The sequence below is a fragment of the Helianthus annuus genome, chromosome 6 (genome assembly GCF_002127325.2).
Source record: "Helianthus annuus cultivar XRQ/B chromosome 6, HanXRQr2.0-SUNRISE, whole genome shotgun sequence".
Classification (NCBI taxonomy): domain Eukaryota; kingdom Viridiplantae; phylum Streptophyta; class Magnoliopsida; order Asterales; family Asteraceae; genus Helianthus; species Helianthus annuus.
In genome coordinates this window covers 99,241,440-99,259,209 of record NC_035438.2, presented here as the reverse complement: position 1 = coordinate 99,259,209, position 17,770 = coordinate 99,241,440, and the positions used below count along the sequence as shown (strand labels likewise).

Genomic DNA, 17,770 nt, shown 5'->3' with positions numbered 1-17,770 from the left:
TTAGGTCTGAAACTTTAGAGGATTTATTAAAAGTGAGTTTCACACAATATATCACAAATTCAGCTGAATTTGTCCATGAATTCGACGTGAATTTTGATTTTATGTCTGAAAAAGTTCAAAAAGAAGAAGTAGGAGTATAAATGAGATGAAATCTGATTTGAATCGGCTCGAATCAGAGAGAAATCGCCAGTATCAGTTGATCTTCAGTCACGAATCCGGTCTCCAAGCTCTGATACCACTTGTGAGTTCAGGATCGGATAGTAAACGATCACTAGTTCTGCGATGAATTCGATTTAACGTGCGGAATCCGTTAAATCAAACCATAATCGTGTGCGAAAAGGTAAATAAACGTCGTTTTATTACCGAACAAATGACAGCCGGACAGAGTTTCGACTCGATCTACATACAAGACACTCGAAATCTAAGATACATGACGAAACCGAGAGTGTTTTGTATGATGTTGCTGAAGATCTGTGAAGAAGAGTTGATGAACACGGGTTCGTACGAAGGAGTGATGTGTGTTCTCTGATATATCTTCTGAGTTATCTTGTACGAAGAGACATGGAGATATTTATAGTTGTAGTAGCATCATACGAAGCCATAATTCTCTGTTCGTACGAAGCCGTGCTTTGTATTTTCCGGTTCATACGATGCCAAGTATATCACAGATTTCGTAAAACTTGCATGTTGACCTTTTATTCAATTCTTTCCATGCAGACTTTTTGTGTGTTTAATATTGTATATGATGATGTAGGGCAATGATGCCATCATCTTGTATGATGACTTCATGCTCGTTCAAAACCTCTCTATTCGTATCGTGCCGTACCGAACACTGACCTGACATTACCTAACGACAGCTAGTAATACCTAGTGAAACCTCTATCCGGTATGATACAGACTCAAGACTTTAAACGTTACAAATACAGACAGATTTCTAAGTATGGACATACAAAATGCACTCACAGATACATGTTCATAAAGATTAAACAAAAGTTCTTCCAAATCAGAAAGTTTGGCCTCAAAATGGTGACGTTCCACCTTAGTTTACCATGGTAAACTTGTGGAAACACTCCTAGAGGTGTTCCAAGCTTTGTAGTGAAAGAAACGATGAACAAAAGTGAGATTAAGCTCACTTTTTCACTTGGAGAATTCTGCCTCAAACTTGGATTTCTAGCTGATTTGAGAGTATTTTGAGTGTGTAGATGAGTTGGGAAAGTGAAAATGGGAGGATGGAGGCTTGCTTATATAGAGATAAGGTAGGGTTTGTGTTAAAGGAGCTTGAATAGTGATTGTGTTAAAGGAGCTTGAATAGTGATTGGGGAAGGAGAAAATGGCCAATACATGAGCTGAAAACATGTTTCTGCGGATTAAGGGGCTTGGCGCTATGCCACAGTGAATTGGGTTTGTGGTCGCATAGCGCCACGCCTCTTTTTGCTAGATTTTTGAGTTTATTGAAATTTAGTCCATGAACTTTGAGTTTTTCATCATTTTATGCTAAACCTGTGTATTTTAACATGATTACAAGTATATAAAATGTATGTAAGTATCAATCAGGTATCACGAATGTATGTATGAGTATTTGCACGTAAAATAAGTATCAGTTTGCAAGTAATGATGTATTTAAACGATTGATTGCATGTATAATAAGTATGTATAAAATACGAATTTCATTATGATCAAAGTCTCGGATTACGAATCTGGAAATGAATTACAAACAAGATACAAATACAAGTTTCCAAAAATAGAAATCCGATTACACTTTTAAATAAGGAAAGTACAAAATCCGAAGCGTTACAAAGAATCCTTTCTAATCATCAAAAATAATCCCCTGACATCAACATCTGCTCAAAGCAACTGTCCACTTAGCTAAAACACACATAATAAACACACTTTATAACCAAATTTGTACATAACCACCAACAACTAACCATCTCTTTCAACAAAGTGTTTCCATCCTTTGTCGATTTAATATCTCCAGCTCCACCAACAAGCCTGCAAAAACACATCATAACAAAAACAAATCAAACAAAAAATGTAATAACATAATAATCATTTAAAAACATAGAAACAACTAATAGCTTAAAGTTCCTTTAGTTCCAATATTGTTCTTTAAAACATCTTGTGAACCTTTGGCAAAGTGCAACCGATTTGTTACGGTTCAAAACTCAAAGAGACATGTTATGGACATATATGAATTAACTGGATCAATTGTGTACAGTGGCGATGACGAGGCGAGATGAAGATCAAAGGATGAAATGGGGGAAGTTCATCGGAGTGGGAGGGTTCAGGGGGTTCTGGATTGTAATATAGAATATTACACCACCATTACCGATACTGATAAACCCATAAAACCACCATCACAGTCTTTCTTCCTTACAACCGCATAATCAATGTCAAATCTGCCTCCAACAATCATAATCAGCACGACCATCTTCATTACCACCTATCATCGTCGTTATCGGACGCCATAGCCGGACGAGTTTTGCAGTTAGAAAAGGGATATAAATAGAGAAGGGGGAAAGGAGAAGGGGGTGGGGGTGGGTCTAATAATAATAAATAAGGATCAGAAGCAAAAACGACTTTTCAACCACTTATTAACATCAATTCTAATGGAGTCTTGATGAAGGGACTCAAAGTGTAGCGTTTTTCAAACCACATAGACACACGTTTCCATTTTTGCAAATAGAGTACTCAAATTGATTTTTGCCGCATATCACAGGGATGCAAATTAAACTTTACTCATTTTGAAATAAAGGACACCTAAATGCTAAGGCTTTTACAAATGCAGATTGGGGTGGTAAGAAAATGATATACAATTAACTTCAAGGAATTTTAACCTAGTTGGTGGAAATAAATTGTTTGGCTGAAAAAACTAATGAAATAAATTGTTTTCCAGTAAAAAATCTTACTCCGCTGGTTTGTGGGAACGCGATTAGCATTTTAGAGGATTCAGTTCAACATGATAGAACGAAACATGTGGAAAAAGATTATTGCTTTATAGTATAAGGATTAAAGATGGAGATGTAGAACTACCTTTTGTAAGATTAGAGGACCAACTAATAGATATACTCACAAGTCACAAAAGCGGTTACCTGGAAAGTATTTGAATCATTATTGAATAAGGTAATATTAGAGATTCAACTACACAACTTGAGAGGAAGCAATCAAATATCCTAAAAAAGAAAAAAATTTCTAAATTAATAATGTTCTCTATATATGTATCAATGTTAAAGGCGTAAAAAATAATTACAACAAGTCTCTTTTAGAATTAGAGAAAAGTGCCCGAATAGTCCCTGTGGTTTGCACAGATTTCACTTATAGTCCCTACATTTCTAAAATTACGGCTATAGTCCCTAACTTTTGAAAATTTGTTCTCGGATAGTCCCTAGGCCTAACATCAGTTAGTTTTTGGTGTTAAATAAGTGTTAAATGACCTAAATACCCTTACTTGTTAAATCTATACTATCTATAATAAGAGATTATGAGCTAATGTAAATCTGCTTACTTGTCAACTTCTAAGCTATGCCACATGGAGTTGCTGATGTCATAATTCCGTTTACAATATTTATATCTACATAAATCTATTTCAAATATATAATCTGATTTTATTATTATAAAAAAAGGTTTTCTTTAGGAGGGAACTTTGAAATTGCATGGGGAGGAGAAATTGCCATTAATGCACTGCAAGAAGTAATCATATCTTTCTCTCTCCTTCTTCTTCACACTTTTTATTCAAACTTTCTTCTCATTATGTAACTTCACCGATTCCATTTCACTATTTTCTTCTCATTTCAAAATGACTGCATCTTCTGTGCAAACTCTGTCATCCAGCAAGAAATCCGATGGTGAACCACCATCTTTGTCACTCAGTTTCATTGATGATTTGAATCCGTCTAAAGATATGTGAAATCTCAAGTGTCGAATCATCCGGAAATGGGTTCAGTCCTTTCGGATGGATCTGATCTTGCTCGATGAGAAGGTATTAGTGTTTGTCAATCATCTTTGATGTTTTTTACTCTTTTTATCATTTTCGTTTTGAGTTTTGTGTAATTTAGGGTTAGACAAAAAGAAACAAAGAAGAAAATCTTTTTGTTTGTTTTTTTTTATGCGAAATAGATGATTATTGTAAATTGACTGTTTGTTTGTTTGTTTAAAGAAAGAAAGATGGCTTTTTGTTTGTTTTTTGGATCCTTTATAATTTAGGGTTAGATATAAAGAACCAAAGATGAATATTTGTTTGGTTTGTTTATGGTCCTTCGTATATGATTATTGTTTACTGTTTTGTTTGTTTGTTTGTTTGTTTTAGGTTATATGGTTATTTATTTTCTATTTAGTGTAATTTAGGGTTGGTTTTTGGTCATTTATAGATACTTACTGTTTGTTTCCCTGTTATAGGATTAGGCACAATGAAACAAACATGAATATTAGTTACTTATTGATCCTTCATATGTTGAGACTTTAGCCACATGTACCTTTTATATTTTTTTGAGATACTGTTTGTTTGTTTGTTTCTAAAGTATGTGCTTTCACTTATTTGTCAGGGCCGTAAGATTCAGGCATGGATTAAGGCTCCATTAATACCTGTGTTTATCTCACAGCTTCATGAGGATGAAGTTGTTATTCTCTCCAGATTTGGTGTTGGAGAAAACACTGATGCTCACAAAGTTATTAACCATGGTTACAAGATTAACTTTTACCGATGTACGGTTGTTACACGTGCGAATGGTTGGCAAGGTGTTGATTACGGATTTAATTTCATCGCACATTCACACATTCTTAATAGAGATGGAAAGGATCTGCTCACGTGCGGTATAACTGTTTCTGATAATCTGATATATGTTTTGCCTCCCTTTTCAATGTCACTAATTTCTGTTGCTATGTTTACCATTTTAGATGTTGCTGGAATTGTTGTCTCCTGTGGAGATATGGAAATCTTTCCTAATGAAAGAAAAAAGATGAATTTGGATCTTCAAGATGTCCAGTAAATTTTAATTTGTCATTTATATAAATTTGTTTGTGTGTTATGATTGTATTTAATACAATTCCAATGATTAGTTTATTTTATATAAAAGTTCATTAAATGGTTGTTCTTATTTAATACAATACCAATGATTAGATTATTTTATATATAAGATTCTTTATTGCATTTAATGGTATATTCATAGTAAATCATTTTCATTATTTAATGTAAATGATTAGTAAATCATATACTATATTCACAGTAAATGAGTGTATGAACTTTCAATGTTTTTCTTTTAATGCTATTCTTTGAGTTAAAACATCTACTATATGTTGTTCTTATAAGTTGGCTATTTGGTCGCGTAGTAATAACTTTTAACCAGTGTTATAATGATCCATGGCAGTATCTTTGTGTTGCTCTCCCATCTAACAACCTTTAACCACTGTTACATATAACTACTGCTAGCTAAGGTCTGATACTATTACAACAGACAAAGTAAACAACTGTTTCTTCATTCCACTGCTTCATTCCAAGCAGGGCTTTGGTCTTTAGCAGCACTTGACTTAGGGCAGTAGATTAAATAGCAGCACTTTGTCTTCAGCTGTTGTTGTACACAAGCAGTACTTAATGGACATCAGTTGTAGTATACAAACAGTGGATGAGGGCCATCAGATGTTATAACCACTTTAAAGGGGAAAGTCTAATGCAAACAGCTGCTTAAGAGATATACACTGATGTGTACCAGTTTTGGCTCTTATTATCTGTTTCTCACAAGAACGCAAATGATTGTATTTAACTTTTAATGCTATTCTTTTATCTTTTTCTTTTAGGGGAGAGGTAGTCCGTTGTACTTTGTGGATTGTGTATGCACAAGAATTAAATCATTTTTTTTCTCAAAACTCTCCGAATGAGACTGTGATGGCTGTCATTCAGCATGCGAGGATTAGGAAGTGGCAGGGTAATTTATATTTGACTGATTTATTTCGTTTAGTTTTCCCAATCTCCTTTTTGTTACATTTTTTAAGAACATTTTTTTTATTTCTTTAGTGATTTGTAATGAATTGTTGGATATGTATATTGTTTCTTGCAGGTCAATATACTGTTCAAAGTGATAAGTTTGGAAGTCGTCTATTTCTCAACCAAGAAATTGATGAGATTAATGAACTTCGCAAGAGGTACTATCCGTCATTTATATTTCATATTTTTCATGTTTTTATTAACATAAGTGTGAGTATTAACGCTAATTGTGTTTTTATTTTTATAGTCTTTTAGTGAAACAATTTGAAGCTGGTGCTTCTTCTTCTCAAACCATTCTTTCATCTCAGAGTGTATTTGCAGTCCCTCAAGAATTTCTAATTGAGACTCCTAAGAGACATGTTGATGAAATTATTGAGATTGATAGTGTATGAATAATTCTATATACATTCATAGGCATTTTAATTTTGTTAATGTTTTCTATGTTTTATCAATTGAGCATGTTAATAAAGCTTTATCTGTGATATTGTAGGGAATGTCATGTGTGGTAGTTGCAACGATCAAAATTGTTCAACAAAACTATGGATGGTTTTATCCGGCATGTCGAGACTATAAAAAGAAGGTGTTGACCAAAATTGAGTACTTACAATATGCTAAAACCATTTCTGATGAGGTCATGAATCTGTCACCTGCTTCATTGGTTTGTCCGAATGCGATAAAGAATGCACATCGATAACCATAAAGTAAGTTAACGTCCGATCTTTTTATGTCCAGAACTGCTATGGTTTTTGCTGTAATTTACTTGGCATTTATTACAGGTTCAAAGTACATCTGAGAGTGCAAGATGAAACTGGCAGCGTTTCTTTTGTGATGTTTGATAAAGATGTAATGAAGCTTATTGGTCCAACTGCGAATGATATAAGGGAACGCCAGGTGAAGCTCGATGATACTGAAACTTTTCCCCATGAAATATCACGGTTGGTTGAAAAGAAGTTGGCGTTTAAAATTGAAGTTTCTGATTACAACCTTAACCATGACTACCACGTCTACACTATCCAAAAAGTATGTGATGATCCGGACATAATTGCTGAATTGGTTGGTGGTAATGGAAATGCTCTTGAGGTTGCTGATGAGGTAAGAGTTTTTGTATATCCTATATTGATTTATTTTTTTCTTCCCAATTTTTGTAGTTTAAATATCTTAATTAAATTCCCTTTTGGTAATATTTTGATATTAGGTGTTTAGTCAAAAAGGTTCAGAAGTTAAAGCTGTTCAATTATCTGAATCCTCACAGATGGCCGGTGCTAATATTTCAAAGGTGAATAAGAATTCTACAGTTTTGTTTTTTGGTTTAGTATAGATTATATTACATTATTTGATACCTTAGTAGTTGTTTTGTGATTTAATTGAAGGATGTTGTATCTGTTATGGCCGACTCTTCCGTTGTCGAAGCCGAGAAGGATTCGACCACCAGTCCTAATGGTAAACGTTCGTTGCAGGATGTGGAAGGTCAAAATGTTGGGGAACTCTCTTCTAACAACAAAAGGAACCGGAGGAAGCCATCTAGGCTTGACACTTAGCTTCTTTCACGTCGTTATATTTTGATGGTAAACATGCTATGTTTTTTGGTATGTACTTAAGTACGTGGTTGTTTGAAGTTTGGTTGTCGTTGGTAAGTGTTAAACTACTCAAACAGTTGTTTTCTATGTTTTAGATGTTGGTAACTTATGAACTTGGAACATGTGGTAAACCATTATGTGGTTTACTTTTTCGTATTATGCTGAGAAATATAATCTTTGGTTATAATGTGTGCTTTTGATTTGTGAATATAGTATATGGGATGTCTAAATTAGTTTGACATAGTCTAAATTCTACTTTTTTAATATAGAGTTTGAATGTATCTTCAGCAGTTGTTGTACACAAGCAGTACTTAAGGGACAACGGTTGTAGTATACAAACAGTGGATGAGGGCCATCAGCTGCTTATTATCTGTTCCTCTTTAACCACTGTTACATATAACTACTGCTAGCTAAACACTGATACTATTACAATAGACATAGTAAACAACTGTTTCTTCAGTCCATTGCTTCATTCTAAGCAGGGCTTTGGTCTTTAGCAGTACTTGAGTTAGGGCAGTAGATTAAATAGCAGTACTTTGTCTTCAGCAGTTGTTGTACACAAGCAGTACTTAAGGGACAGCAGTTGTAGTATACACACAGTGGATGAGGGGCATCAGATGTTATAACCACTTTATAGGGGAAAGTCTAATGCAAACAGCTGCTTATGATGAATCCACTGATGTGAACCAGTCTTGGCTCTTTTTAGCTGTTCCTGTTTAACCACTGTTACATATAACTACTGCTAGCTAAACACTAATACTATTACAATAGACAAAGTAAACAACTGTTTCTTCATTCCACTGCTTCAGTCCAAGCAGGGCTTTGGTCTTTAGCAGCACTTGAGTTAGGGCAGTAGATTAAATAGCAGGACTTTGTCTTGAGCAGTTGTTGTACACAAGCAGTGCTTAATGGACAGCAGTTGTAGTGTACAAACAGTGGATGAGGCCTATCAGATGTTATAAACACTTTAAAGGGGAAAGTCTAATGCAAACAGATGCTGATGATGAATCCGCTGATGTGAACCAATTGTTTGCCTCTTAGGAATCAACAGTGAATAAGCTTTTGACAAATGTTTTTAGCATCTGCGGTTCTGATGAAAGGAATGATTTAAAGTCTAATGCAAACAGCTGCTTATGATGAATCCACTGATATATTATAATCTATTTTTTAGTATTTGATCGTTCAACCATTCACCAGTTTTGGCTCTTCTTATCGTTCCTCTTTAACCACAGTTACATATAACTACGGCTAGCTAAACACTGATACTATTACAATAGACAAAGTAAACCACTGTTTCTTCATTCCACTGCTTCAGTCCAAGCCGGGCTTTGGTCTTTAGCAGCACTTAACTTAGGGCAGTCGATTAAATAGCAGCACTTTGTCTTCAATTTTTGTTATATTTTTTGAGTTAAATCGATTTTCGTTATGACAGGATATAATTCATAAATATAATTCTTTGAGTTAAACTTCAACTTTAAATAAGTTGGCTATTTGGTCGCGTTATAGTAACTTCATTGTAGTAACCAATATATTGGTCAAACCAAGACAAGGATGATTAAAAAATATGTAGTATTTAAATCCATATAAATTATGATATTTCTAAGGGGTTCAACGAATTCCTAATAAAACCAAGACAAGAATATTTAGAAACATGTAGTAGTTAAATCCATATAAATTTCTTGGTGCACATAAATTATCGGACAATGTGACTCGGTAAAAATCTATCATTAAACTTCAACTCCAAAATATAAATCTTGTAAAACCAAGACAAGGATGATAAAAAAAATATGTACTATTTAAATCCATATAAATTATGGATTTTTCAGTTTCACTTGGTTATATTTTTTATACAAAACCAAAGGGCCCCAAATTTGGCTTAATTTTGCAATTAAATGGTCTAATTCTTTCAATAATTTTTGGCCCATAAGTTGTGAACCATAAAATCCTGTCAAAGGCCCACAAAATGAATCAGGTATGTTAAATCACCATTTCATATTGTCCGCTATGTTTATAGCTTCTTTTTCGAATGAATCAAAGTGAAGATTTAAAATTAGCGCCAAAAACTCAACCTATAATTCAAGACGCTCTTAGTTTGGAAGCAATCGATGAACACTAAATGGTAGGTTTTTCTGTCTCATTTGTTTAAATCTATTCTCAACATTTGATGTGATCATCCACTTATTTAGGTAGGTTTTCAATAGGGATCTTCAATCACCACTAGCTGTTGAGAATAAATGTTTTTTTGGACAGTGATTACAATAATCACCTATAGCTAGCCCTAAATCACACATATGTGCTCAATTCTTATGTACAGTTATGGAGAGTAAAAAGAATTTGATACCAAGACATAGAGAGTATTTTCCACAGTGCAGTCCCCAACAGTCCAAAGAATCAAGGAAGATAAGAAAGTCTATCTTGAATAAGCGTAGAAACAGGGGTGTGGTTCAATTTGTACAGACACCTCCTATTATTGATACACTTCTGGGCAATGTTACTATCACAAAAAACGATAATGGAGGTATGTTTTTGATGGTCATATGTCAAAATTGTAAGTGTTTGTAGCATAAATTAACCAAATCTCTTCATGTACAGCATGTCACACGCCCGACAATTTAGGTCGAACATGTGTTAGTACAATCCCTCTGACTTCATCCAGTCTTGGTAAGGTTATAAATCTTATTTTTTAAGGTATGCTATCTGATTTGTGTAACACTCTGGTTACTATTTAACGGTTTTTTTTATATATAAATACCAACAATTAGATGTGTAATTAAGTTTACACATACTATGAAAATACGAGTTTATTAAAACTTTTACAAATCATAAGTTATTCAACATAAGTGATCGAATTTGTCGTTTAAAAATTTACGACGAGGAAATGTGCGGAAGCATGTATCTTTATCGTGTTCGGTCCTTCGATGAGCTTGATCGTCTTCCGGCATCCAAAAAGAACCTACATTTCATCAACATGAAATGCTTTAGTCATACGGGAATTGTAATAGGTCTAAACAAATCCGGTAATAATAATGGAAGGAAAAAGAATCCCAACGTTAAACTTTTGATCTCAAAACATGAATTTCCAACTGGCCTCCACCGTAACTTACGGTGGCACCGTAAGTTACGGTGGCCCCTGGTGTGACATGCCCCTACCGTAAATCAGTAGGGGGCTGCCGTAAAGCCTTCAGCTCCACCGTAACTTACGGTGGCACCGTAAGTTACGGTGGCCCCTGCATTCCAGCTTTCCTATTTTGCCGTTTATTTGCACGAAAACTTTCGTATCTTTCAAACCGCTTATCCCATCTTCACCTACGGTCAAAACCATGTAAATAATTAGTTTTGACACTTTAATAATCGAGTATAAACAAGTTCCGTGCTTAACGTAACAAAACAAGAAATCATTTTTGTTTTGTTTTCAGCCCCTTCACCCGGCCGTGTCAAAAAGTCACCCGGCCGTGTCAGTTAACATATATTTTTCACAGCCCAGCTACCCGGCCGTGTCAAAAAGTCACCCGCCGGTGTCAACTCTGCACGTCTATTTTTCATTAGTTCTTACCGAAACGGACATAACTCTCTCGTTTTTAATCCGTTTTACACGATTCTTTTTCCTACGCGTCCGTAATTTAATTCTCCATCATATGGAGTTAAAATCCGACATCCGGATTAACAAAAATTTAAGACTTTTAAGTCTTCGGCTTATTACCATTTTTACCAAATTTTGACCCGTTCGCGATTTTATCACACAAACATGTTTACTTGATCCATAAACTCATGGAATCATAATTTCAATATTTCCTATCAAATAATTCATAGATCATGGGTTTCTTACTTAGTTAGAACCCGTTTACGTTCAAGTGCTTATTTTGACCCGTTAAGGGTATTTAAGCACTTTAAAGCTTAAAGTCGCTTTCATTCATTTCTAGCGTTATATACAACATTCTTATCAAGTAATCTTCCACCACAACTATAATTGTGGTGGACTTAATGAGATGATCTATATAATCCGAGTTTTTCTCGTCCGATTGCTAATTTATGGCAAAGACTCATATAGAGTTATTTGACCGAAAGTTTACCTCTTTCGCTTCTTGCACTTATTTCAATTATTTATTTGATCATAAAACTCGTTTCAAAACTACCTTTAAAGGTTGTTTATTCGAATTAGCCAACTAGGGCGTTTTAGTCAATTTTAGTCATTCTTTTACGACGAAGGACTATTAGTGCTTGTTTGAACCCCAAATCCGACCTTTTAACCATATTCTTGTTTAGAAACCAATATGTTTCTAAAACACCTTAATCATAACTCAACTTATTCGGTTTACCTAAAGGATAACCGGATATCTTATTTTAACCTCGTCTAACTATTATAAAACTCCAAGCTCTACATGATGAGTTGTATTATTATACATACCTGGCTCGGATCAATATATTGACCCGTTTCAATACATTTCCTTAGTGGCTGCTAAGCGATAGCGATGTAAGCATCCATGTGCTATTTATTTCCTAAAATCATGCATCTTGACAACCCATTAGTCGATATTGTCAAAGGGTGATAATTTCACCTTTTGACCCGTTTGGCCGAATTGACCGATTATATTAGCGAGATGATATTTATTACCACCTCGTAAATATATATATGACTCGCTCCGATTTACACCATGCGGTCACTTGCTTATAATTCCATTTCTTAACACTTTTTAGCCTACTACGGCTTACGTCATAAATTATCTTTTTCGTAATACGACAAAAGGATATTATGAAATATATGACTAGTGTAAGATATACTTACCTCGTGTCTGAACTATGCTTTTTCCTTTCCTTCTTGATTCGTTTGACCTGCTCCCTCATCAAGCTTCCACCTAGCTTGTTACGCGTCAAACTATCATCATTGTTTTCAAGGTGGTTAGTTTAATCACAATTTAATACGATTATTCCACCTTACGCATTTCATACCAAAGATTACCATTTATCGCATTATGGGTCAGTTTGACTTTTCGAAAGTCAAACATCCCTTAATATGCACATTCATGTTCCTTAGCTAGTTTAGGCATTTTCAATTTACCCGGTGGGCGTTCCTTTAAGCTATCGTTCTAACGAGTCTTTTAACTCGAGTTCATGCTATTGTTAACACTAAGTTAGCCTAGTTCTTGATTATCGAAGACACTATATTTCTTTATCTCATAAAATCCACGGGTTTTCCCTCTATAAGTGAAACCCGTTTTGTCATGTTATCAGGCATTTATCCAAACCAAGTTCTATCTATAAACTAGTAGATACCCAATTTCACTTAGGCATTACATCGAACACCTTATGGGCATATTCTATAAATAATTCATTGACAAGCTCATGACTTGTCATATAACCCGAATTTTTTCATCATTCAAACTATTTAACACACATATTTGCCTTTAAAGTTCTGAAATAACTTTGCATATGTCAAATTACACTAGAACAACCCAAAATTTCCTAGTGTTTATCAATTCTACGTAACCCACTAGTCACCTACAATGGTGACCATGGTTTTTACTAGAATTTAGCACATGAATTCAGTTTTCACTAGAATAGTATTCACAATTCTAGTGTTTATCTAGTCTCTACAAACTCAATAATCATCTACTATGGTGATCAAAATTGCTAGAATCATCACACTAAATTTCAACAAGAATTCATCTAGGGTTTTATCCCTAAACATCATATTACTTCTAATTTCATCCATGCATCAAGAAATCAAGCTGAAATTTTCATTTTTCACATTTAACCTAGAATTCAAGATGCAACAAAATACCACAATTTTGCATACCTTTTGATCCCCGCAACGAGATGATCACTAATTCATGCTTGAAACTTGATTTGGAGCAGATTAGAGGCTTCAATTTGTGAATTTTGGGAGATTTGGGGTTTGATGGAGAAACCTGGTCGCCCCCTGTGTTTAACATCGACCAGACACACACTAAGTGTGTGTTTGGTGTGGTTTATTTTTGTTTTAATCATACAACTTTCACAATTGCCCCTTTTTAGTCCCTCATGTTTTTATTTTGATCAAATGAAACTATAATTCATTATTTATTTAGTCACATGTTACTAACTAGGTTAATTACTCCTAGTTACTTTAACGGGTTCGGGAAATTATAACCCGTTATGTTTTAAGTCCAGTTAATTTGGCCTTTTTATATACTTTGTTTTCTCAAAGTATTTATTCCTCTTTTTAACTAATATTAGGTTTATTTATTTGAGTCCTAATATTTACCGGGTTAGTATTTACCACTAACGGTATTTTACCCGTTTTTACTATTAACGTGGTTTGATTACCAAACCCATTTTCGGGATGTTACAATTTGACCTTGTCCCATTGTTTGAATTTTAGGACAATCTGGAAAGGCTAATTATGGTGTTTATGACTCTAGAAAGAGGAAACAAAGTTTGAAAACCATGGATATAAGTAAATTTGATTTATCCATTGTAACTGATTTAAGCAGGACATCTTCAATGGTCACTCCTCTTCAACCATCAAATCATAAAATTGATAGAAGTCCATTAACAGATATTACAAACTGTATGCTATATACACTTTTGTTATTACTGTTAATCATTTATTGAATGTTAATGTAAGTTTGATAACATTTATAAATTTTGTCTTGCAAGTGGATCGTGTTACAGTAAGGTCTCGTCGAAGTGATATTCCAACTCCTTAGAATATTGACAATAGAACTTCTCGACAGTTGCCAAAATGTTCCGTAGTAGCGTTTAGTGGTATGTGTTTTACTTTTAATGCAAAACTAAATATAGGTTTCTGAGTCACTATATTTGTCGAATCTATTGCTTATCTTCCTATCTGTTGTAACCGATGTTAATTTGCCTTTTCCAAAATGAAACGACAGGAAAAGAAAATTCCTACCCTGGTGAAAGGTCTAACTTTGATGATCCCGATTCGGAGGATTGTTTACCATCTTCTATCGTAAAAAAGATTTACGGAATTGCAAGAGGTAACTACCCTCCTTAAACTTATCAAAGTATCTTTCCAAATAACAGTTTAATCTCCTAATATTTCACTTATATCATCGTGTTTTTATCTGCCTATATAATTTTGTAGAATACGTTGATCATGGAGATGCTATTTTTGTATGTTCTTACTGTCATGCAATGATTTGGAAAGATGAAATGCTAAGGGGTAATTTGGATTCTAAGAAATCTTCTTTTTCTCTTTGTTGTTCGAACGGAGACGTTGAATTGCCTTCCTCACCTGCTCCTCTTCCACTGCTCGAAAGATTTTTACAAAAGAGTTACTCCTGAAAGCCGCAATTTCATGAATAACATTCGAGCATATAACATGATGTTTTCCTTCACATCCCTTGGTGGCAAGGTTTCTAAAACTTTTCAAAAAACCAAAGGTCCTTATGTTTTTGGACTGCAAGGACAAAATTACCATCGCATTAGTAGTCTGCTACCGAAATATGGTGAAGAGCCCAAATTTTCACAGCTTTATATTTATGATTCCCAAAACGAGGATTTTAATCGTCAAAAGGCTGTAAGGTAAATTAAGCATTCAGTAAATTCTGATTTATGTCAAGTGTTTTATATATATATCTGATCTATACAATAATGTCGTTTTTTACACAGTGTCGAGCAAGGTTCGAAGACAGACACTAAACAACAACTTGATCTTGCCATCATATCGAGTCTTAAAAAAATGTTGGATTCATGCAATCCACTAGTGAAGTCATTTAGAATGGTATGAGATTGTTTTAAACAAAATGATTGGCAAAATGTAAGACTCAAGCTCATTGGAGTAAGGGATAAGGATGGTAGAATTTTTAACTTGCCTACTGCTGAAGAAATTGCTGCCTTAATAATTGGTGATTTTGATGGAGCATTTGATAAAAGGGATATCATAGTTCAAACAAAATCAGGCGATCTTCAGAGAATCAGTGAGCTTCATCCCTCTTATCTTGCATTGCAATATCCACTTATCTTCCCATATGCAGAAGATGGATTTAGACTTGGTATTAAACATCGAGGTGTTTCAGTTGATTGTGACACACTTAGAACTAGTACCACAATGAGAGATTTAGTTACAGAATACAAGACAGAGCCAACCAATTTTCGTTGTTACTCAATGCCCAAAAGCTATTCCAACAGTTTGTAGTTGATGCGTATACAATGATAGAATCTGCACGGTTAGCTTACATAAAGACACAACAACCCAAACTTAGAAGTCAAACATTTAAGAATTTAAATCAAAGTGTTCAAAGTGGCCAAAGCGATGCGTCAAATTATGGAAAACGAATTTTGTTGCCATCTTCATTTACCGGTGGAGCGAGATATATGATGCAAAAGTATCTAGATGCTATGGCAATCTGCAAAGCTGTAGCATATCTGGATCTCTTCATAACAGTCACTTGTAATCCCAATTGGCCTGAGATTTATAGATGTTTAAAAGACAAACGGTTGAACCCTCAAGATAGACCGGATATTATCGCACGGTTATTCAAAATTAAAATTAATCATCTAATTCAAGATTTCAAGAAACATAAATTCTTTGGTGAGATACAAGCAAGTAAGTAATTGTAGATTGTTTTAATTAATTTATCAAATAATACTTTTACTAACACTTTTTTGGATGTAATATTTCAGTTATTTATACAATCGAATTTCAGAAACGTGGTCTACCTCATGCTCATATATGTTTGTTCTTAAGTGCCGAGAGCAAATTTCCAACGGCTAAAGAAATCGATTTGGTTATTAGTGCTGAAATACCTGACAAAGAGATGGATGCTTCACTGTATGAACTTGTCAAACAATTTATGATCCATGGTCCTTGTGGTACAGACAATCCTCATTCTCCATGCATGGTTAATTTAAAATGTTCGAAGAAGTTTCCGAAAAAATTATGTAGATGAGACTTGTGTTGATTCTGAAGGATATCGTGTCTACCGACGTCGTCAATCATGCAACACAGTAGAAAAAAATGGCGTCTTACTTGACAATAGGTTTGTGGTTCCGTACAATGCTATGCTACTCAAAAAGTATCAGTGCCACATAAATGTTGAGTGGTGTAACCAAACAGGATCCATCAAATATCTCTTCAAATACATTAATAAGGGTCCGGATAGAGTGACAGCTTCTGTTTACGAAAGTACCTTGATGTAGCGCGTGGTACGATAAATGAAGATCAAACACGTTGATTCTACGAATACCCGTGTAGTTCTTCCCCAACCCCAAAATTCAACCCAAAGGGCACGGAATTTGAAGTGAAAAATCAGTTTTCTCAAAATTCCAGTCTGAACTTTTCATTATCTTTAGCAACATATAAATAGAGACTGAAATTTGAAAATGGGCCTAAAACACACTTGGGCCAAAAACTAGAACAAAACAAAAGTCCAAAAAACCCACTAAAAAACATAAAACATAAAATAACTCATGGAAATAAGCGTTTTTTGGCCCGGACGATGACCCAAACTGCCGTAGGCAGTTTGCAGCAAGATAGAGCTTGTTCTCACGTTCGAATCGCCTGGTCGCACGTCCCAAACGGACCCCCGTAGCCCAAGTTAGAGCCATTTTAGTGAGGCCCCTTTTGTTACGCGGTCTTGGGCCTCCAAATACAAAATAGCCCGCTCTTCTACACTTGGGCCTACATCATACCTCCACTGCTAATGTGAACCCTCAAAACAAGGAAATGACAAATAATGAAAATCTCTCAAACGAAACAGAAGTAGATGAAGTTAAAGCATATCTTGATTGTAGATATATTTCAGCGTGTGAAGCTGCTTGGAGAATCTTTAAGTTTGACATACACTATCGGCTTCCATCTGTTGAAATATTACCTTTTCACTGTGAAGATGGTCAGGCTATTGTTTATGACGATAATTCAAACTTGTGTGACGTGGTTAGTAACCCAACTGTGAAAATGTCTATGTTCACAGAATGGATGAAATGTAATCAAACGGATGCATTTGCTAGAACTTTGAAGTATATAGAGTTCCCCAGATACTTTGTATGGATACGCAAAACACGAAAGTGGGTACGTAGAAAAAAACCTTTTGGTGCAGTTCGTAGGATACATTATGTACCTCCATCACTTGGTGATTGTCATTTCTTGAGAATTTTATTGAATCACGTTATAGGACCAATGAGTTTCAATGATATAAAAACACTTGATGGAAAAATATATCATACTTTTAAAGATGCATGTTTGGCTCGCGGTCTGTTGGACGATGATAAGGAG

General features: G+C 34.7%; 1 protein-coding gene and 1 long non-coding RNA gene across 2 annotated transcripts; one reads left to right on the top strand and one right to left on the bottom strand.

The window, feature by feature from the left end:
* Positions 1 to 3,952: 3,952 nt before the first annotated feature.
* Positions 3,953 to 7,515, top strand: LOC110901201. The gene is made up of 9 exons (XM_022148046.1): positions 3,953 to 3,979; positions 4,542 to 4,981; positions 5,791 to 5,918; positions 6,051 to 6,135; positions 6,225 to 6,363; positions 6,468 to 6,635; positions 6,710 to 7,069; positions 7,173 to 7,253; positions 7,348 to 7,515. The coding sequence occupies exons 1-9, from the start codon at positions 3,953 to 3,955 to the stop codon at positions 7,513 to 7,515; spliced, it is 1,596 nt and encodes a 531-aa protein (XP_022003738.1).
* A 2,822-nt stretch (positions 7,516 to 10,337) lies between these two features.
* Positions 10,338 to 12,225, bottom strand: LOC110927300. The gene is made up of 3 exons (XR_002585597.2): positions 11,960 to 12,225; positions 10,705 to 10,860; positions 10,338 to 10,507 (listed from the first exon to the last, which is right to left on the bottom strand). It is a non-coding gene; the product is annotated as an uncharacterized LOC110927300 (long non-coding RNA).
* Positions 12,226 to 17,770: the final 5,545 nt, after the last annotated feature.

What these genes read in the sequence shown, in the direction of transcription:
- LOC110901201 (XM_022148046.1), top strand. Translation starts at nt 3,953, where the DNA reads ATGGATCTGATCTTGCTCGATGAGAAG. An exon ending in ATTAATGAACTTCGCAAGAG is followed by an intron (nt 6,136 to 6,224) that starts GTACTATCCGTC and finishes TTATTTTTATAG; the next exon opens with TCTTTTAGTGAAACAATTTG. An exon ending in CTCTTGAGGTTGCTGATGAG is followed by an intron (nt 7,070 to 7,172) that starts GTAAGAGTTTTT and finishes TTTTGATATTAG; the next exon opens with GTGTTTAGTCAAAAAGGTTC.